Source organism: Loxodonta africana, chromosome 9 (genome assembly GCF_030014295.1).
Source record: "Loxodonta africana isolate mLoxAfr1 chromosome 9, mLoxAfr1.hap2, whole genome shotgun sequence".
NCBI classification, from domain to species: Eukaryota; Metazoa; Chordata; class Mammalia; order Proboscidea; family Elephantidae; genus Loxodonta; species Loxodonta africana.
The window spans coordinates 94,836,998-94,860,186 of record NC_087350.1 but is presented as its reverse complement, the minus strand read 5'-3'; the positions used below and the strand labels follow the sequence as shown (position 1 = coordinate 94,860,186).

General features: G+C 42.0%; 1 protein-coding gene across 5 annotated transcripts in view; it reads left to right on the top strand.

Annotated features, from left to right (window-relative positions):
• Positions 1-23,189, top strand: part of MTAP (methylthioadenosine phosphorylase) — a 71,554-nt gene that overhangs the window by 12,883 nt on the left and 35,482 nt on the right. For 3 of the 5 annotated variants that reach the window (XR_010322849.1, XM_023545223.2, XM_010587896.3), the window contains exons 2-4: positions 16,259-16,345; positions 18,040-18,098; positions 19,840-20,007. Coding sequence is in view for 4 of the 5 variants with exons in the window: in XM_023545223.2 (XP_023400991.1) it covers positions 16,259-16,345; positions 18,040-18,098; positions 19,840-20,007 (314 nt within the window). In the remaining variant the exon portion in view is untranslated. Of the gene's footprint in view, positions 1-16,258; positions 16,346-18,039; positions 18,099-19,086; positions 19,199-19,839; positions 20,008-23,189 lie in introns of those variants that run through there. The other 2 variants (XM_023545224.2, XM_010587898.3) reach the window with 2 other exon arrangements.

Genomic DNA, 23,189 nt, shown 5'->3' with positions numbered 1-23,189 from the left:
CATTCAGAGTAATTATAGATAAATAAGTGTTTAGTGTTGTCATTTTGATGCCTTTTTATGTGTGTTGTTGACAATTTCATTTTTCCACATACTTTTTTGTGCTGAGACGTTTTTCTTAGTAAATTGTGAGATCCTCATTTTCATAGTGTTTGACTTTATGTTTGTTGAGTCGTTACGTTTTTCTTGGTTTTTATCTTGAGTTATGGAGTTGTTATACCTCTTTGTGGTTACCTTAATATTTACCCCTATTTTTCTAAGTAAAAACCTAACTTGTATTGTCCTATATCACTTTGTATCCCTCTCCATATGGCAGTTCTATGCCACCTGTATTTAGTCCCTCTTTTTGATTATTGTGATCTTTTACATATTGACTTCAATGATTCCCTGTTATGAGCATTTTTTTTTTAATTAATCTTAATTTGTTTTTGTGATTTCCCTATTTGAGTTGATATCAGGATGTTCTGTTTTGTGACCTTGTGTTGTGCTGGTATCTTATATTATTGGTTTTCTGACCAATTTCCTTTAGTATTTCTTGTAGCTTTAGTTTGGTTTTTGCAAATTCTCTAAGCTTGTGTTTATCTGTAAATATCTTAATTTCGCCTTCATATTTGAGAGAGAGTTTTGCTGGATATATGATCCTTGGCTGGCAGTTTTTCTCCTTCAGTGCTCTGTATATGTCATCCCATTGCCTTCTTGCCTGCATGGTTTCTGCTGAGTAGTCTGAACTTACTCTTATTGATTCTCCCTTGAAGGAGACCTTTCTTTTCTCCCTGGCTGCTTTTAAAATTTTCTCTTTATCTTTGGTTTTGGCAAGTTTGATGATAATATGTCTTGGTGTTTTTCTTTTTGGATCAATCTTAAATGGGGTTCGATGAGCACCTTGGATAGATATCCTTTAGTCTTTCATGATGTCAGGGAAGTTTTCTATCAGCAGATCTTTAACTATTTTCTCTGTGTTTTCTGTCCTCCCTCCCTGTTCTGGGACTCCAATCACACACAAGTTATCTTTCTTGATAGAGTCCCGCATGATCCTTAGGGTTTCTTCATTTTTTTTAATTCTTTTATCTGATTTTTTTTCAGCTATGTTGGTGTTAATTCCCTGGTCCTCCAGATTTCCCAGTCTGCATTCTAATTGCTCAAGTCTGCTCCTCTGACTTCCTATTGCGTTGTCTAATTCTGTAATTTTATTGTTAATCTTTTGGATTTCTACATGCTGTCTCTCTATGGATTCTTGCAACTTATTAATTTTTCCACTATGTTCTTGAATAATCTTTTTGAGTTCTTCAACTGTTTTATCAGTGTGTTCCTTGGCTTTTTGTGCAGTTTGCCTTATTTCGTTTCTGAGGTCATCCCTGATGTCTTGAGGCATTCTGTAAATTAGTTTTTTATATTCTGTATCTGATAATTCCAGGTTTGTATCTTCATTTGGGAAAGATTTTGATTCTTTTGTTTGGGGGGTTGTAGAAGCTGTCATGGTCTGCTTCTTTGTGTGGTTTGATATCAAGTGCTGTCTCCGAGCCATCACTGACTGGGACGCTGGCTCCAGGCTCCGAAAACAGTTGCTGCTTCCCCGTATTTGTTCGTTCTCTGTCTCTAAAGCTGTGTTTGTTGTTCAGGGTTCGTAGATTGTTATGTATGTGATCGATTCACTTGTTTTTCCAAGTCTTTGTTGCAAGAGGGATCCGAGGTAATGTCTACCTAGTCCGCCATCTTGGCCCCGCCCCTGATTTACATTTTTAAATGATCACACCAGCTTCTGGTTATAGAAGACTGTGGAAAGACAGCTGGGTGATGAAGACACAAGGCATGGTATGGAAGTCTTAAGGTGGGAGCCATGGAAACCGGTTGCTGTTGAGCCGATTCCAACTCCTGAGGTCACCCAGGAGTAGAACTGTGCTTCATTGGGTTTTTGATAACTGATTTTTCGGAAGTAGATCTCCCTTCTTCCAAGACACCTCTGGGGGGACTCAAACCTCCAACGTTTTGGTTAGCAGCTGAGTGTGTTAACAATTTGTACTACACAGGGGCTCCAGGAGCCACAGGTAGTGAGAAATATGGGAATGGGGGTTGTCATTGTGTGCCATCATGTTGATTTTGACTCAGTGACTCCATGTGACAGAGTAGAACTACCGCATAGGGTTTTCTTTGCTATAATCTTTTTTTTTTTCCTATTGTGCTTTAAATGAAAGTTTACAGGGTAAATTAGTTTCTCATTCAACAGTTTATACACAAATTGTTTTGTGACATTGGTTGCAATCCCTATGATGTGTCAACACTCTCCCTTTCTCCACCCTGGGTTCCCTGTTTCCATTCGTCCCATTTTCCTGTCCCTTCCTGCCTTCTCATCCTTGCTTTTGGGCAGGTGTTGCCCATTTGGTCTCGTATAAATGATTGAAGTAAGAAGCACATTCCTCACATGCGTTGTTGTTTGTTTTATAGACCTGTCTAATCTTTTTTTTTTTTTTAATCTTTGGCTAAAGGGTGAACTTTGGGAGGGAGTTCAGTTCTGAGTTAAAAGAGTGTCCAAGTACCATAATCCCGGGGTTCCTTCAGTCCCTGTCAGACCAGTAAGTCTGGTCTTGTGTGTGTGTGTGTGTGTGTGTGTGTGTGTGTGTGTGTGTGTGTGTGTGTGTGTGTACCATAATCCCAGGGTTCCTTCAGTCCCTGTCAGACCAGTAAGTCTGGTCTTGTGTGTGTGTGTGTGTGTGTGTGTGTGTGTGTGTGGATTTTTTTCTATATTTTTTTCCCCGCTCTGTCTGGGGCCCTCTATTGTGATCCCTGTCAGAATGGTCAATGTTGGTAGCTGGCACCATATAGTTGTCCTGGGCTCAGGCTGGTGAAGGCTATGGTACTTGTAGTCCACTAGTACTTTGGACTAATATTTCCCTTACATCTTTAGTTTTATTCTTTCTCCTTTGCTCTGGAGGGGATGGGACCAGCAGATGTATCTTAGATGGGCTGCTCTCAAGCCTTTAAGACCCCAGATGCTACTCACCAAAGTAGAATGTAGAACGTTTTCTTTATGAACTATGTTATGCCAGTTGACCTAGATGTCCCCCGAGGCAATGGTCCCCAGCCTCATCTTGACTGTAATCTTTACAGAAGCAGATTGCCAGGTCTTCCTCCCATGGAGCCATCAGGGCCCATAGAGTGGGAATATATTTTGTAATTAAAGCAGAGATTGGTGAGATGTAAGGAGCATCAGCCATGGTGGTGTGCTTGACCACACGGAGGGCCATGCAAATCTTAGGCCTCCAGACTGAGGCCATTCTGGAGGGCTTCATCAGTGGACTGAATGGGCTATGGCTCCTTAGGCAGCTGACCAGCTTTGCTTTGGGGCATTCAAGAAGATAACTCATGTTAATCCTAGTTGCTCTGGCAAGGATGGGACACGGTCTCATTGTGGGTGGGTTGTTGTGGATGTTAGGTGCTGTCAAGTCAGTTCGGATTCATGGTGTGACTGTCTGTACAACAGAACAAAATCCTGCACAGGATTGCCCAATCCTGTGCCATCCTCACAATCATTGTTATGCTTGAGCCATTGTTGTTGTCACTGTGTCAGTCCATCTCCTTGAGGGTCTTCCTCTTTTTCACTGACCCTCTGCTTTACCAAGCATGATGTCTTTCTCCAGAGACTGACTGGCCTCTGCAGAAAACATGTCCAAAGTACATGAGACAAAAGTCTCGCCATCCTCACTTCTAAGGAACAATGTGGCTGTACTTCTTCCAAGACACATTTGTTCGTTCTTTTCTCAATCCTTGACATATTCAATATTCTTTACCAACACTGTAATTCAAAACCATCGATTCTTCGGTCTTCCTTATTCATTGCCCAGCTTTCACATGCATGTGAGGCAATTGAAAATACCGTGGCTTGGGTCAGGCACACCATAGTCTGACCCTTTGGTTTTTAACACTTTAAAGAGGTCTTTTGCAGCAGATTTCCCCAGTGTAATACGTTGTTTGATTTCTTGACTGCAGCTTCCATGGACATTTGATTGTGGATCCAAGTAAAATGAAATCCTTGACAACTTCAATGTTTTCTCTGTTTATCATGATGGTGTTTATTAGTCCAGTTGTAAGGATTTTTGTTTTCTTTATATTGACGTACAATCTGTACTATGGTCTTTGATCTTCATCAGCAAGTGCTTCAAGTCCTCTTCACTTTCAGCAAGCAAGGTTGTGTTATCTGCATATCGCAGGTTGTTAATGAGTCTTCCTCCAATTCTGATGCCACATTCTCCTTCATATAGTCCAGATTTTCAGATTATTTGCTCAGCATACAGATTGAATAAGTATGGTGAAAGGGCATGCCTTTCCTGATTTTAAGCTACCCAGCACCCCCTTGTTCAGTTCGAAGAGTTCCCTCTTGGTCTAAGTGCAGCTTCCTCATGACCACAATTAAGTGTTCTGGAATCCCCGTTCTTTGAAATGTTATCCGTAATTTGTTATGATCCACACTGCCGAATGCCCTTGCATAGTCAATAAAACACGGGTAGATATCTTTTGGGCATTCTCTGCTTTCAGCCAGGATCCATCTGACATCAGCAGTGATATCCCTTGTTCCACATCCTCTTCTGAATCTGGCCTGAATTGCTGATAGTTCCCTGGTCCCTGCTGCAACCACTTTTAAAAGATCATCAGCAAAATTTTACTTGAGTGTGATAGTAATGATATTGTTGGATAATTTCTGCATACAGTTGGATCACCTTTCTTTGGAATTGGCACAGATATGGATCTCTTCCAGTTCTTGACCAGGTAGCCGTCCTCCAAATTTCTTGGCACAGACAAGTGAGCACTTTCAGTGCTGCATCTGTTTATTGAAACATCTCAGTTGGTATCCTGTCAATTCCTGGAGCCTTGTTTTTCACCAGTGCCTTCTGTGCAGCTTTGACCTCTTCCTTCGGTACCAAAGGTTCTTGATCATATGCTACGTGCTGAAATAGTTGAACGTGACCAATTCTTCTTGGTGCAGTGACTCTGTGTATCCCTTCCATCTTCTTTTGATGCTTCCTTCCTGCGTTGTTTAATATTTTCCCTGTAGAATCCTTCAATACTGCAACTTGAGGCTTGAATTTTTTCTTCATTCTTTCAGCCTGAGAAATGCTGAGTTGTTCTTCCCTTTTGGTTTTCTATCCCCAGGTCTTTGCACAGTCACTAAAATACTTTGTCTTCTCAAGCCACCCTTTGAAATCTTCTGTTCAGCTCTTTTACTTCATCATTTTTCCTTTTGCTTTAGCTACTTGATGCTCAAGAACAAGTTTCAGAGTCTCTTCGGTCTTCCATTTGGGTCTTTCTTTTCTTTTTTTTAATGACCTCTTGCTTTCTTCATGTATGATATCCTTGATGTCAATCCACTACTCACCTGGTCTTCAGTCATTAGTGTTCAGTGTGTCAAATCTCTTCCTGAGATGGTCTCTAAATTCAGGTGGGATATACTAAAGGCCATATTTTGGCTGTTGTGGACTTGCTGTAATTTTCTTCAGCTTCAACTTGAACTTGCATATGAGCAGTTGATGCTCTGTTCTGCCCTTGGCCACTAGCCTTGTTCTGACTGATGATATTGAGCTTTTCCATTGTTTCTTTCTGCAGGTGTAGTCAATTTGATTCCTGTATATTCCATCCAACAGGGTGCATATGTATCATCATCGTTTATGTTGTTGAAAAAAGGTATTTGCAATGAAGAAGTCCTTAACCTTGCAAAATTATATCATGTGATCTCCGACATCATTTCTGTCACCAAAGCCATATTTTCCAACTACTGATCCTTCTTTGTTTCCAACTTACGCATCCCAATCACCAGTAATTATCAGTGCATCTTGTTTGTGTGTTTGATCAATTTCGGACTGCAGAAGCTGCTAAAAGCCTTCAGTTTTTTCATCTTTGGCCTTAGTGGTAGGTGTGCAAATTTGAATAATAGTCATATTAATGGAGCGAGTAATGGGCAATAAACACAATGGTATTAAAGGCAATGGGTATTAAACTCATGGAGTCTAGACTGTAGAGAATCTCTTTCAAGCTCTCCTTTTGGCTGAGCGTGGCAGGCAAAAGCCTTCAGATTGAATGTCCTTGAATAGCTCTCTGAAAGCAAAGGACAAGCATAGGCCACAGTTGGGAAGTCCAATGACCAATAAAACCAAAAACCAAACCCATTGTTGTAGAGTCAATTCTGACTCCTAGCGACCTTTTAGGACAGGATAGAACTTCCCCAAAGAATTTCCAAGGAGCACCTGGTGGATTCGAGCTGCCAACCCTTTGGTTAGCAGCCTTAGCACTTAACCACTACGCCACCGGGGTTTCCCAGTGACCAGTGAGTGCTCATTATTTTCACTGGAGACAGGGTGGCATTTTGGACATGTCAGTTCTTATTTTGTGGGGCTGTCCTGAGCATCACAGGACATGTTGTGCATCCTTGGTCCCTTCCCAGGAAATGCCAGTAGTACTCCCCCAGAATACCAGAAGGATGTTTACCTGTGTTTTATTGACTGTGCAGAGGCATTCGACTGTGTGGATCATAACAAATTATGGATAACGTTGCAAAGAATGGGAATTCCAGAACACGTAACTGTGCTCATGAGGAACCTTTACATAGATCAAGAGGCAGTTGTTTGGACAGAACAAGGGGATACTGATTGGTTTAAAGTCAGGAAAGGTGTGGATCAGGGTTGTATTCTTTCACCATACCTATTTAATCTGTATGCTAAACAAATAATACGAGAAGCTGGACTATATGAAGAAGAACAGGGCATCAGGATTGGAGGAAGACTCATTAACAACCTGCATTATGCAGATGACACAACCTTGCTTGCTGAAAATGAAGAGGACTTGAAGCACTTACTAATGAAGATCAAAGACCACAGCCTTCAGTATGGATTACACCTCAACATAAAGAAAACAAAAGTCCTTACAACTGGACCCATGAGCAACATCATGATAAATGGAGAAAAGATTGAAGTTGTCAAGGATTTCATTCTACTTGGATCCACAATGAACAGCCATGGAAGCAGCAGTGAAGAAATCAAGAGACGCATTGCATTGGGTAAATCTGCTGTAAAGGCCCTCTTCAAAGTGTTGAAGAGCAAAGATGTCACCTTGAAGACTAAGGTGCACCTGACCCAAGCCATGGTGTTTTCAATCGCATCATATGCATGTGAAAGATAGACAATGAATAAGGGAGACCGAAGAAGAGTTGACGCCTTTGACTTGTGGTGTTGGCGAAGAATATTGAGTATACCATGGACTGCCAAAAGAACGAACAAATCTGTCTTAGAAGAAGTACAACCAGAATGCTCCTTAGAAGTAAGGATGGTGAGACAGCGTCTTACATACTTTGGACATGTTGTCAGAAGGGATCAGTCCCTGGAGAACGACATCATGTTTGGTAAAGTACAGGGTCAGCGGAAAAGAGGAAGACCCTCAACGAGGTGGATTGACACAGTGGCTGCAACAATGAACTGAAGCATAACAACGATTGTAAAAATGGCACAAGACTGGGCAGTGTTTTGTTCTGTTGTGCATAGGGTTGCTATGAGTCAGAACCGACTCGACAGCACCTAACAACAACAACATTCCCCCACTCATTGTAATGACCAGAAATGTCCCCATGCATTGGTGCTTCAATCGTGGAATTCTTACCTTCCACTTGGGAGACTCGGATTCAATTCTAGACTAACACACTTCGTGTACAGCCACCACCTTTCTGTTAATGGAGGCTTGTGTGTTGCTGTGATGCTGAACAGGCTTCAGCGGAGCTTTCAGACTCAGGCAGATTAGGTGGAACGGCAGTCTGCTGAAAAGCAGCCAGTGAAAACTCTATGGATCACAACAGTTTGATCCGCAGCCAATCATGGGGATGGCACAGGACCAGGCAGCATTTTGTTCCCTTGTTCATGGAGTCGCCGTGAGTCAGGGTAACTTGACAGCAGCTAACGAGAATTTCCAGATGCCCCCAGGAGGGCAAGGTTATACTTGGTTGAGAACCTTGGGGCTAAATCCCTGGATTAAATGCCCTGTGAGGAGAGGTAGGAACAACTAGTTTTGTGTACTGAGCAACAGAGAAAAATGAGAAGAACAAGGGCTTTTTTGTTGCTTTGAAGACTTTTATTTTGTCTTTTTGTTTTTTTGCTGGGGCTGGGATATGGGAAGCTGTTCATATATCCAAATACATAGCTGCTTTGAACGGAAATTGTAACTGATATTGCATGCATTACTTTATTAGATTCTCATAATTTATGAATCAAGTAAAAATCTTACCCTTAGAGGTACATATGAGGAAACAGATAACATGCATTTTTGTATGCAGTGGACCCTAGATCCATGTTACAATCATGGTATTCTCGCTGTAGGGAACCTGGCTGTGGCTCAGAAGCATCTAAACTAGTGGCTGTCCAAGTGTGAGCTGCATCACCATCACCTGGGAACTTGTTACACATGCAGATTCTCAGCCCCCTCCCTAGATCTATCAAATGAGGAACTCTGGGGTGGGGACTTCAATCTGGGTTTTAACAAACCTCAGGATATTGGGGTGCCTGCCTGAGTTTAAGAACCACACTGGAGAGCTTTGGAAAGAATGTTGGGCACCTACATTTTTAACAGGCTCTTCAGGTGATTCTTACCTAATGTATCAGTTTCCTATTGCTGTTGTGACAAATTAGCACAAATTTGTTGCTGTTGTTAGGTACTATCAAGTCAGTTTTAACTCATAGTGACCCTTTGTACAACAGAAGGAAACACTGCCCGGTCCTGCACCATCCTCACAATCATTGTTATACTTAAGCCTATTATTGCAGCCACTGCATCAGTCCATCTCGTTGAAGGTCTTCCTCTTTTTCGCTGACCGTCCACCAAGCATGATGTCCTTCTCCAGGGACTGATTCCTCCTGATAACAAGTCCCAAGTATGTGAGACATAGTCTTGCCGTCCTTCCTTCTAAGGAACTCTCTGGTCGTACTTCTTCCAAGACAGATTTGTTCGTTCTTTTGGCAGTCTGTGGTATATTCAATATTCTTCTCCAGTATCACAATTCAAAGGCGTCAGTTCTTCTTTAGTCTTCCTCATTTATCATCCATCCAGCTTTCACATGCACATGAGGTGACTGAAAACACCATGGCTTAGGTCAAGAGTACCTTAGTCTTCAAGGTGACGTCTTTGCTCTTCAACACTTTAAAGAGATCTTTTGCAGCAGATTTGCCCAATGCAGTGCGTTTGATTTCTTGACTGCGGCTTCCATGGGTGTTGATTGTGGATCCAAATAAAATGAAATCCTTGACAACTTCAGTCTTTTTTCCATTTATCATCATGTTGCTTATTGGTCCAGTTGTGAGGATTTTTATTTTCTTTATGTTGAGGTGTAATCCATATTGAAGGCTGTAGTCTTTGATCTTCATCAGTAAGTGCTTCAAATCCTCTTCACTTTCAGCAAGCAAGGTTGTGTTATCTGCGTATAGCAGGTTGTTAATGAGTCTTCCTCCAATCCTGATGCCCCGTCTTTCTTCATATACTCCCACTGCCTGGATTATTTGCTCAGCATACAGATTGAATAGGGATGGTGAAAGGGTACAGCCCTGATGCACATCTTTCCTGACTTTAAACCACTCAGTATCCTTCTTCAAATGACTGCCTCTTGGTCTGTGTACAGGTTCCTCATGAGCAAGCACAATTAAGTATTCTGGAATTCCCATTCTTCGGAATATTATCCATAATCGAATGCCTGTACATAGTCAATAAAACAGAGGTAAACATCCTTCTGGTAGTCTCTGCTTTCAGCCAGGATCCATCTGACATCAGCAATGATATCCCTTGTTCCATGTCCTCTTCTGAATCTGGTTTGAATTTCTGGCAGTTCCGTGTCGATTTACTGCCGTAGCCACTTTTGAATGATCTTCAGCAAAATTTTACTTGTGTGTGATGTTAATGATATTGTTTGATAATTTTCACATTCAGTTGGATCACTTTTCTTGGGGATAGGTGTAAATATGGATCTCTTCCAGCAGGTGGACCAGGTAGCTGTCTTCCAGATTTCTTGGCATAGACAAGCAAGCACCTCCAGCACTGCATCTGTTTGTTGAAACATTCAGTTGATATTCCATCAATTCCTGGAGCCTTGTTTTTCACCAGTGTCTTCAGTGCAGCTTGGACTTCGTCCCTCAATACCATCGGTTCCTGATCATATACTACCTCCTGACATCATTGAACATGGACCAATTCTTTTTGGTGCAGTAAACCCAGTACCCAGTGCTGTGACTCTGTATATTCCTTCCATCTTCTTTTGATGCTTCCTGTGTCGTTTAATATTTTCCCTATAGTATCCTTCAGTATTGCAACTCAAGGCTTAATTTTTTTCTTCATTTCTTTCAGCTTGAGAAATGCCTAGCGTGTTCTTCCCTTTTGTTTTTCTATCTCTTGGTCTTCGCACATGTCATTATAATACTTTAACTTCTTGAGCCACCCTTTGAAATCTTCTGCTCAGCTCTTTTGCTTCATCATTTCTTCCTTTCGGTTTAGCTACTTGACATTCAAGTGCAAGTTTCAGAGTCTCTTCTGACATCCACTTTGGTCTTTTCTTTCTTGTCTTTTTAGTGACTCTTGCTTTCTTCATGTATGATGTCCTTGATGTCAGTGCACAGCTCATCTGGTCTTTGATCATTAGTGTTCAATGAGTCAGATCTATTCTTGAGGTGGTCTCTTAAGTTCAGGTGGGATATGCTGAAGTCATACTTTGGCTCTTGCAGTCTTGTTCTAATTTTCTTCAGTTTCAACTTGAACTTGCACATGAGCAATTGATGGTCCGTTCTGCAGTTGGCCCCCAGCCTTATTCTGACTGATGATATTGAGCTTTTCCATCATCTGTTTCCAGAGATGTAGTCAATTTGATTCCTGTGTATTCCATCTGGCAAGGTCCACGTGTATAGCCCCCGTTTATGTTGGTGAAAAAAGGTATTTGCAGTGAAAAAGTCATTGGTCTTGCAACATTCTATCATACAATCTCCACCATCGTTTCTATCACCAAGGCCGTATTTTCCAACTACTGATCCTTCTTTGTTTCCAGCTTTCACGTTCCAATCACCATTAATTATCAGTGCATCTTGATTGGGTGTTCAATCAATTTCAGACTGTAGAGGTTGGTAAAAAATCTTCAATTTCTTCATCTTTGGCCTAAGTGGTTAGTGCATAAATTTGAATAATAGTCATATTATAACTGCTCTTCCTTGGCATGTGGATATTATCCTATCACTGACAGAATCGTACTTCAGGATAGATCTTGAAATGCAACACCATTCCTCTTTGTGGTGTCATTCCCACATAGTAGACCATATGATTGTCCAATTCAGAATGGCCAGTACCAGTCCATTTCAGCTCACTATACCTGCAAAACCAAACCCACTGCCCCTGAGCTGATTCTGACTCATAGCGACCCTGTAGGACAGAGTAGTACTGCCCCTTAGGGTTTCCAGGGAGTGCCTGGTGGATTCCAACTGCTGACCTTTTGGTTAGCAGCTGTATCGCTTAACCGCTATGCCACCAGGGTTTCCTTCAGCTCACTAATGCCCTAGAATGTTGATGTTTATACATTCCGTTTCATTTTTGATGATTTCCATTTTCGCAGATTCATAGTTTGTACTTTCCAGGTTCCAATTATTAATGGATGTTTGCAGCTGTTTCTTCTCATTTTGAGTCGTGCCGCATCAGCAAATGAAGACCCTGAAAGCTTGACTCCATCCGCATCATTAAGGTCGACTCTACTTTGAGGAGGCAGCTCTTCCCCAGTCATGTTTTGAGTGCCTTCCAACCTGAGGGGCTCATCTTCCGGCACTATATCAGACCATGTTCCAAATCATAAGATTTTCACTGGCTAATTCTTTTCAGAAGTAGACTGCCAGGTCCTTCTTCCTAGTCTCTCTGAGTTTGGAAGCTCAGCTGAAACCTGTCCTCCATGGGTGACCCTGCTGGTATTTGAATACCGGTGACATAGTTTCCAGAATCACAGCAACATGCAAGCCCCCACAGTACAACAAACTGACAGACACATGGGGACCACAAATTTAGTGGATTAGAAAACAACATGAATTTATTCTCTTTATTCTGGATGTCAGAAGCCTGAGATGAATCTTACAGGTCCAAAACCAAGACATTGGTAGAGCTTGATTGTTCTGGAGAGTCACGGGGAGGATCTGTTTCCTTGCTTTTTCCAGGTCCTAGGGGCTGTCCTCATTCCTTGGCTTACAACCTGTATCACAATACCTTAGTCCCCTGATTCCATTGTTACATCTTCATCCATTGACCTTTTGCCCTCTTTTTCTTATTAGGATCCTTTGGTTCCATTTAGGACCCACCCTCATAATCCAGGATAGCTTCCCCATCTCAGGATCCTTAACTCATAAAGTAACATTCACAGGCCCCAGGGATTAGGATATGGATAAATATATTTTGGGGCGGCATCATTTTTCTGCCTACCATACTCAGTTAGTCCAGATTTTGGAAATTTATGATCCAGGCCCTAGAGTAATGGTGCTTAGTTTGGGAGGTACACATCATTCTGGTTAAGGGGGAAGGACATGGATTCCTGTTCCATCCTTGCTCCATACGATTTGCTTTTGGACGAGCTAATTTTTGTGCTGCTTCCTTGTGTGTAAATGGGTGTAATAATACAATGCTTATCTCTTGGTGGTTGTGATGATCAAACAAGGTACGGCCAGTGAAGCACGTAGCATAGTGCCTGTGACACATATGAGCTCAAACAGTTACTCTAAAACAAAGGCAGGCCCTGAGTTGACTCTAATTTAAGTGGCTCCAGGAGGTGCGGACAAAATTAGGCACTAGACGGGCCTGGGTGTTTCTTCCCAGCTGTACTTTGCCATCTTGCCAGCAGGTGGCGACATTGGCCACATCTTGGTGTTGCAGACCTTCATCTGCAGCAGGAAAATGGCTGAGGTCCAGTTCCCTGGTGGGGCAGTACTCAATTGAGACACTTGTCCTTGTCCTTTGCCAGGTGTGGGTTTTCATAAACAGCTGGAGTCAGTTGGATGACTGCATGGCCTCGCCTGCGGGTCATTCAAGTGCCAGAGACCCCATCCTGGCTTTCGCTGATGAGCAGTACCACACATTCCTCCCTAAAAGCTGAGATGCCAGTTACCTAATGCAGGACTTTCATGCAGCCAAGGTGGTGTAGACTGAAGGTGGGGACTGTAAGGGTGGGCTCAGGAGGACACCTTGTTAACAGCTTTTAACCACTGCTGTGATTCTGGCCTAGGTTGCCGAAACTGAAAGGGTAGTTCCAAAACGAACTCCAGTACAAACAAGCCAGAGGGTCCAGTGTGGAATCCAGACTCTGAGATGGCATGGCCCAGGGAACATCCAGAAACAGCCAAGAGAAAGTGGTAATAGGTCAGAAAGCCAGAGTTGTCAGGAGAAAGCAGAATCCCCAGCACTTGTTTCCGATTCAGTGACTCGGCCGTTCCATGGACCAGGGTGAGACTATGGGCTGAACAGTTTATTAGCCTCCCCATGATCTGTGGTGCTTCAGAGGTACGTGAAATGAAGGATAAGATGGAAAAGCCAGACTAGAGAAAGGTTAAAAAATTGCTATCGAATGGACTCCAACACATGGTAACCCCATGTGTATCAGAGTAGAATTGTGCTCCATGGGGTTTCTGATGACTGATTTTTCAGAAATTGGTTGCCAGGCCTTTCTCGAACCTCCATCCTTTTTGGTTAGCAGCTAAATGCATTATCCATTTGTATCACCCAGGGAGGAGGATTAGGATCGCATAAAACGGTGATTGATTTTTTCTGTTTCAGTTGAACTGCCATGATTTAAGTGTATTGACTTAAGTGAACACTTCTGCCGATTTGGTAACTAATATCGGCTAGGCTGTACCTGTCACGTTAAATTCTAACAAGGTAGGAGGTGAAGGTGGGGTTCTGTAGCCTGCTGTGGTTTCAGTAATGTACCACAAGGTGGCACCAACTTCAAAAACTGATTTTGCCACTTAAGGAAATTGTGGGAACAAGTTGAAAGCTCCAAATCATGTAACCATGTTGTGAACACAGATACCCTAATTGGAGAAAGCTGTGTCATGTCGAGTCGTTGCCCTTGGAAGCACTTCAACTATGTATGCTTTTGAGTCTACTGTATAGAATTAAAATATTAAAGCCCGAAGGATCCATAGGGTTTCTCCAGTCCCTGTTTTTCAAATTGGTAGGAAACTTACAGAGGTGCTAATTCTGTTTTTAGAAGTAAAACCATTCTCAAAAGGGAGGAATAAGAGGAGTATGCTGTTCCCAATAAAAAACAGTTCTAAATTAGAAAATCTTCAGTAAAATCTCAGTAAATTTCCCTTATTTTGTTGATTTTTTTTTTCTTTCAGGAAACTAAGGGCCAAAGAAGTAAACCATTTTCTCACATAGTAATATAAATCAGCTTCTATAATCTGATCTGAAAAAATATGTAATTTAGATGATCATTTATTTCTTAACTGTGAAGTTTTTTTCTCAAGGAGTTACTTCTATTAAATAGAAATTGTACTTATGATAATAAGCTTAAAGCTTTTCATTAGAAAAAATGCTCAGGTTACTTTTCATTAGGCTCATCATCCTGTTAGCCCATCACTGACTGTTTAAATACTCTTCCTTCTTCAAGATGTATCAGCCCAAGGAAGCCTTCCAATTAGTGTCACTTATGTAGTTCTCTGCTTTAACAGTTTATTTAGTACTTCATTATCTTTGTAATTGTTTTTGTGTTTCTTAGTCACTGAATTTGATTAAGCCCTAGAGAGTACACCATCTCCTCACTTATTGACTTGGTTAGGTTCCAAAGACCAGGTCGTTATGCAAAATAGGCATTATGGGAAAATGGAGGGTGATTATATCATATCACTAAATGGAGGATGACTACATCATGACATAACTGCCAAATCACTGAAAATCATGCCCCAGCCAAGCTGACACATAACTTTAACCATCACAGCCAGTATTACTCTCACCCCACACTCGGCATTCATTACTGCCAGATGTATGTCATTAATGCGCAGAATAGACAGTAGATGTTTTACTGTTGTTGTATATGCAAACTTCTGGATAACAAGATAGTTGATAAGTGAGGAGAAGGTGTAGTACCAAGTTTCTTTGATTCAGATTAGTCCCTGAAGACAAGTACTATAAAGTTAATCTCTGGAAAATACGGTAGAACACTTGAATTAAGAAAATTAGACTACCTTTAAATAACATATATGTTTATATGTGTATGCATGTATGTATATGTATATAGGTGGCACACATGGTTTGCACTCGACTGCTAACCCAAAGGTTGGCAGTTCAAACCCATGCAATGTTACTGAGGAGGAAAAATCCTGATGATCTGCTTCTGAGAAAACTCTGTGGAACCATTCTTTGCATACATGGGGTTGCCATGAGTTGGAGGGACTTGACTGCAGCTGACAACAATATATACAAATATAAACATACATGTATAAATAACAGTTTGATTTCGCGTGTGTGCATGCATGTGCATGGGGAGGCTAACTTTTCATAATATCCTAAACTCTCTGTTCTCTTTCCATTTCTATGATTCTGTGGTTCTAGTAGCATGGGGAAGAAAAATTTCCCTTGTTTCTTTTTCAAATGGGGGGGAGAAAAGGAGCCTTGGTAGCACAGTGGTTAAATGCTAGTGGCTCCACAGGAGAGAAGACCTGGGAATCTGCTTCCGTAAAGATAACAGCCTAGGAAACCCTATAGGGCAGTTTACACTGTCATACAGGGTCGCTATGAGTCACAGTCAGCTCGGCACACAACAACAATGAGGACGAATGGTTACCGAATGGCTCTGTCTAATATTTTATATTCCAACAGTCTTCTAAACATTTTTTATTACGTAACCCATTTGATTGAAAAAGTAAAGTTGTTAATAAAGTACTTTCTGGAACCACATTTGCCTATTTTTAGGTTTGATTTTTTTATGTCAGCTAAAGTAACTTTTCTATGCTTATTTATACTTTAAGCACTCAGAAATAAATGCGATGTAGTCCAAAAAGGTGACCTGTGGTTTGGTTATTTCTGGAATGTAGAAGACCTTCAAGTATTCATTCAGTGTATGAGTGTTTTTCAGTAATTTTCAGATTTTTTAAATAACTGAAGCTTAGCAGGAATGAAGGAGAATGTAGGAGCGTGAATAAATGCATTTGCTTGAAATAATGGCTTTTGTTTCTAGTGAAAAATGACCAAATGTGTTATCTTTATTTTTCTCACCTTTTCTCTCCCTTAGATTGGAATAATTGGTGGAACAGGCTTGGATGACCCAGAAATTTTAGAAGGAAGAACCGAAAAATATGTGGATACTCCATTTGGCAAGGTTAATATCCAGTTCATGGAGACATGTCAGCTTTTTTCTTTCTCCTTGCTGGCTTGATTTTTAAGTTAGAAAAATAAAGAATTGCTTTGCCTTGGCAGTCCAGGGCTGTGGGCCCCAGACGGGAAGGGCTAGGTGTCCTGCTTTGGGGCTCTATTAGCTGAGCTCGTTTCCGAGGGAGGCCTTGGACCTGGCTGTATTGAGAGCATGGCTCAGGCGTGCGGATAACTTTCGATTTATGTGTTGCTAGAAGCCAGATACTCATTTTAGACATAGCAGCTGTACTCTTCTGGCCTCCCCATTCAAATCAGCTTACCTCTGTTTTAGGCCCTTGGGTCACCCCATGCTAATTCAGGGGATAGACTGATGACTATAGGGAGGAAGTATTATAAAGAGGAGCCCTGGTGGCGCAGTGGTTAAGCGCTTGGCTGCTCACTGAAAGGTTTGCAGTTTAAACCCTCCAGTCACTCCACGAGAGAAAGATGTGGCTGTCTGCTTTCATAAAGACTACAGCCTTGGAAACCCTATGGAGCAGTTCTGCCCTGTTCTCTAGGGTCACTATGAGTCGGAATCGACTTGATGGCAATGGATTTTATCATTACAAAGTAGCATTTTCTTAGTGAGCCCTGGCCCAAAGGAGGGTTATCTTAGGGACCCCGAACACAGTTGATGTTGTAAATGTATGACTAAACTAGAAATAAAATACTCCTTCTTTTCTAGTAGAGGCCATTATTCTCCAAGCCCCTGTGTCACCCGGCCTGGACCAGGGTAGGGTGTCTGCCTTCTCCTGATTTCATATTACTGCTTCCAAACATCATAGTTCCTCTGATCCTCCTGTGAAGATTCCCACATCTGACCATCCCAACCACACCAGCCTTTTCGCTAGCTCCTTAGACTGACCTCAAGTCCTCCAAGTCCTGCAGTCAGTATGGCCAGCTTCCTATTCTCCTGCTTTCTTAACCTCCTTCAGCTCCAAGGGCCTTTTTCCACTCCCTCAAGTCATTACATGGACATCTTGGACCTGGTTAAGAGAAGCAGATAGGTCCAATGCTGAGTTCTTAAATCCCATGAAGCTGGCCTTCTGTCCTTTCTGCCTGTCACTCACACTTATTTTTGAGCCTGCCAAAGACCCTTGACCAGTCTACCATCCCAGATCCTTGAGGTGCCTGCTTCAAATAGATCTGACTAAATAGTACCTACCCAGGCATCCAAGGCAGACTTCAGAGTCCTGCCGATCACTGTGCCTACAGAGGGCTCAGCGCTACTTATTGAATGATTAAGCTGATCAGTCAAATCTAGATTTCTTTCACTTCTCTAAGACAAATCCTATTGTGGATAAACAGTTAAAATGGCCACTTTTTAATTGTGTGTCTATATATATACAGGGAGTCCCTGGGTGGCAAACAATTAAGAGCTCAGCTACTAACCAAAAGGTTGACCTTTCTAATCCACCCAGAGGCTCCTCAGGAGAAAGGCTGGAGATCTATTTCTGAAAAATCACAGCCTTTGAAAACCCTATGGAACACAGTTCTGTTGTGACACACATGAGCTTGTTGTGAGTTAGAATTGACTCAGTGACAACTGGTTTGGTTTTTGTGGTATACATGTGTATTTGGTATGTGTTCATGTGTGTATTTATATATATATAGAATATGTTTTGAAGTCATTGAGTTAAAACCATTTTTCTTTATGTGTAGCCATCCGATGCCTTAATTTTGGGGAAGATAAAAAATGTTGATTGTGTCCTTCTTGCAAGGTAAGATATTTTAAGCTTCTCCAATGTTACTACTAAATGAGAATTTAACTTTCCCTTAGTTTCTGGAATGAGTCATGATGCAAAGGCTTATGCGTTGGTGAAATCAGAGCATCTTAGTCACGTGGCTTCACCACTGACAGTGTTGGAGTTATCCTGACCTTGGATGCCAAAGATCTCACTTCTGTTAGATTGGGAAAGTGGTCAGAACGGGCCAGTGGACGTGATGACTTTGACTAAGCTTGAAGTTCTGGTTTCAATTCCAACTGCAAAAGGAAATGTTTCTTCTGTTCTTTTTTATTTTTTTTTCTTCCTGTTATCAACATCATGAAAGACAGTAGTTCATCTGTGACCCCTTACATAGCGATGGTTGCATATTTGGAGGTTGTGGGTCCAGGGTCTCTGAAGTAGGCTGCTTCTGTGTCCATAGCCTTGACTCCTTGATGAGGCTAGTGCCCATTTTATAGAGATTTGTGTTCTGCTAATGATGCAGTTTTTTCGGACCTTGATTGTCTCCCATCTACAATGGTTTCTTTGGCCTGGGGTTCTTTCATTAAAATGCTTGCTCCAGCTTACTCTCTTTAATTCCTTGCCCCAGTGTTTGTTTCCATCAAGTGAAAAACGTATTCCAAATTTAGATAGTCTTTATTAAAAAAAAAAAAGACAAAATAATTTTTATCACATAGTTAGAAATTAGTCAAATTACATGCATTAGTTTTCTTTTGCTGCATTACAAATTACTACAGATTTAGCTGTGTAAAACAACATATGTGTTTTATCTCACAGTTTCCATGGGTCAGGAGTCTGGGCACGGCTTAGCTGGGTCCTCTGCTCAGGTCACACAAGGCTGCACAGGGTGCATCTGGAGCTTGGGGTTCTCTGCCAAGTTCATTTTGTTGTTGGCAGAATTTAGCTCCTTGCGATTATAGACCTGAGGCCCTTAGCCCCTAAAGGCCACCCACAGTTCCCTGCCATGTGGCCCTCTCCGTAGGCAGTTCACACCATAACAACAGCTCGCTTCTTCAAGACCAGCAGGAGAGTGAAAGCTGGCCAAGTGGAGTCCAGTCACAGGAGGCCCATCCCAGCCTTGTCCTGTTCCACTGGTAGGAAGCAAATCTCAGTTCCACTAGCACCCAAGGGAAAGGAGATTATATAAGGTGTGAAAACAGGGCCACCCTAGTATCTGTCTGCCACTCTACATTTTTAAAGTATAAGTGGCTCCTCTAAATCCAGTGAAACTAAATTGTAGTTTTAGATGGTCACGTGGGATGGATTTCAGGAAACCTTAGCTGATCTGTGGTCATTGCTGGAGAACTGCTTAATTTTTCCAGACTGTAGGAAAAAACAAGGAGCCTTGGTAGCACAGCCTTGGAAGCCTGACAGGGCAGTTCTACTCTCCTTTTGGGCTGCTGTGAGTCGGAATTGACTTGATGGCAATGGGTGTGGGTTTGGTGGGAGAAAACAATGGGTGGCGTGGCCCATGGTGAGTGTTCTATGTTTCTACAGACTGAACTGAAATGTGTTGGGCTGTGAAGTATTTGACCCTCTAATGCAGTGGTTCTTAGCTACTTTTGATTTTTTAATTTCTTTTGAAAAATCTCATTAGAGTTTTAGAGACCAGCCTCAGGAAAATGTGTATCCTTTCTGGGTATTCATGGACCCCCACCTTCTGCTGTCAGTTAGTTTTCTGAGTTTTTACATGCTCTAAGCATTCATCTGCCTGTGGTGCTCTCCTTCCCCCTAGGCATGGGAGGCAGCATACCATCATGCCTTCCAAAGTCAACTACCAGGCAAACATCTGGGCTCTGAAGGAGGAGGGTTGTACCCATGTCATAGTGACCACGGCTTGCGGCTCCTTGAGGGAGGAGGTTCAGCCTGGCGATATCGTCATTATCGATCAGTTCATCGACAGGTGAGCGAGCACTGTACATGCTTTGGGCTCTTAGAAGATCATTCTCTGAGTAGTGCAAATGGTTAATGCGCTCAGCTGCTAACTAAAACGTTGGAGGGTCAAGTTGACTCAGAGGCGCCTTGGAAGAAAGACCTGGTGATCTACTTGTGAAAAATCAGCCACAGAAGACCCTATGTGGCACAGTTCTGCTCCTACACATGTGGAGTCTCCATGAGTCGGGGCTGACTTAACTGCAGCTGGTGAAAGATCATTCCTGTCCCAGGTGGATGATCTGTGGGAACCTGGCCGAGAAGGGAGGATGAGGCCACAGACTAGTTTTAAGCGTTTTATTGTGGGAATTTTTAAACATGTCCAACATACAATAATGCCACAAACTCTCAAGTTCCTAATTCCCAGCTTCAACAATTATCAATTCACTGCAGTACGTTAACTTTAAAAGATAAGACGTAAAGCGCACACATTAATATTTCTTTAGTATGTAGACAATAATCTCCTTTTCCTTTAGGTCACACAAACTTATTTTTTTTTTTACAGTTGGTTTGGTCAAATAAAGGTCCAGATGAGGTCCACTCATACACACATGGGCCTAATCAGCCTTTTAGTCCAGAAGTTTCCACTCCCACTTTTTCCTTTTTCTTTTTGTCCTGGAGAGCCTCCCCGCATTCTGGATTTTTCGGTATCTAAATGGTGTCCCTATGTGATTGCATCTCCATGTCATTTAGTGTCTTCCTCTGTCCCCTGTAAACTGGTAGTTAGCTCTGGAGGCCTGATCAGAACCAGGTTTGATTTCTAGGTGAGAATACTTCTGTTCCCACCATCAGAAGGCATGTAACATCAGCTTGTTTCTTTTCGTTTTTGGAGAGTATACCAGTCTCCCTTTTTTTTGTCTTTCCACGACATTAAGATTGATCAGTCAGTTATCAGGACATTTTTTTTTTTGATTGCACAAATAGTATGTAACATTCCTTTTCCAAAGAGTTAAGCAATAACAGACTGCCGAGCACCTGGGCCTTTTGAAATAGTTGAAGAATTCACAAAGGGAAGCAATGGTCTCCTGGATGTGGGACAGGGGCCTCTGCTCTCTGATCCTTGGCCCTGGGGTGGGGTGGGGTGCCACCAGGTATAGACCAGTTGAGGACTCTGACCGCAATCCCTATCCAGTCCATCTTGCTCCTCACAGCTGTCATCTGGAAGCTTGCTACACCCTCAAAGGCCCCCCTACCACTTAAGGTCCCAAGGGAAGCTTATTCAGTCCAGCTCTATATGTCTTCTGCCTTTCTAGGGGTTCTTTACAATTTCTGGTCCATTAGAAACATTCTTGTTTCCTGACAGAATGAAACTGCATTGGGTTGAATCGTATGAAATTGCCTGTTTTGTAGGTCAGGAATGGTTAAGTATCAAAAATTTCATGTGGTTCAATGTAATAAATAATAGAAAATAGACTAAAGTCAACGCCCATGGAAGCAGTAGTCAAGAAATCAAATGACATATTGCACTGGGCACATCTGCTGCAAAAGACCTCTTTCAGGTGTTCAGAAGCAAAGGTGTCACTTCGAGGACTAAGATGCACTTGACTCAAGCTATGGTGTTTTCAGTCACCTCGTATGCGTGCGAAAACTGGACAGTGAATTAAGGAAGATCAAAGAAGAATTGACGCCTTTGAATAATGGTGTTGGTGAAGAATATTGGATATACCATGGACTGCCAAAAGAACAAACAAATCTGTCTTGGAAGAAGTACAGTCAGAATGCTCATTAGAGGCAACGATGGAAAGACTTAGTCATATATTTTGGACATGTTATCAGGAGCGACCAGTCCTTGAAGAAGGAGATCATGCTTGGTAAAGTAGAGGGGCAGCGAAAGAGAGAAAGACCCTCAACAAGATGGATTAATGCAGTGGCTGTAATGAGCTCAAGCATAACAAAGATTGTGAGGATGGTGCCGGACCAGGCAGAGTTTTGTTCTGTCGTCCATGGGGTCAATATGAGTGAGACAGCATCTAACAACAACAGACTGAAGTCATTATATGTGCCTGCCTTTTTTCCCTGTCATTGATTAGTGGCTGACTTTATATAATTTATTTTCTCATTTATTATCCATCTTTCTCTCCAGAACCTAAGCTATATGAGGGCAAGGACCTCTCTGTCCTATTTGCCACTCTAGCCCTGGCACCTAGAGCAGTGCCTGGACCATGGTTGCTCCACCAGTATTTTTGAATGATTGAATGAACATGATTACTGGAAGAGAGAGGCAAGCTGGGGTTGGTGTTCAGAGGACATTTTGATTGAAGTCTCTATAGCCTTCAAAGTCCATATGTTTAGAGGTTAATGACATGAAATGATTGTAATCTGATTATTTTAAAAAGCAGAATATAAAACTGCATGTCCAGAATGATCCCACTTTTGTATAGTATTATATATGAAACTGCAAGGAAAAGCCTGAATTGGGTACTAAGCCTAGGATGAATTTGTTACTTAAATTCTATAAGTGCATGTTGTCACATTTCCCAAATCTTTTCTCACATGTAGTCAACACAGATACTCACGTACTGGCTCTTTCGAGGAAGCAGTTGGGTCAGAAAGAGGGAGAGGAGGAAGAGAACAGGCATTGGCATCAGATCTGGCCTTCCTCTTATCTTGACACTTAGCTGTATAGTCTTGGTGGTGAGCAGCTTAATCTTTTGGTGTCTGTCTCTGTGATGTCTGGATAAGCTACCTCTGTAGTGTTGCCATGACAGTTGAAAGTACCCTAGCAAGTGCCTTTTATTGGAATACTGGTGGCACAGTGGTTAAGAGTTTGGCTGCTAACCAAGAGGTTGGCAGTTCAAATCGACCAGCTGCTCCTTGAAAACCCTATGGTGTAGTTCTACTCTGTCCTGTAGGGTTGCTTTGAGTCGGAATCGACTCGACAGCTGAGGGTTTGTTTTTAGTTTAGCATATGTTACCCAATAAATGGCGCTTGTTGGTAAAACAAGAAAAAAAGACCTGTTAAGAGGAGAATCCCTAGGGAATATCATTTAAGTGTAAGATACACACTTTTTATTAGTTGCTGTAGCATCAGCTTCAACTCATGGTGACTCCATGTACTGCAGAACGAAACGTTGCCCAGTGCTACTCCGTCTTTGTAATCAGTGGCATATTTGAGTCCATCGTTGGGACCATTGTGTAGTGCCTTCCAACCTA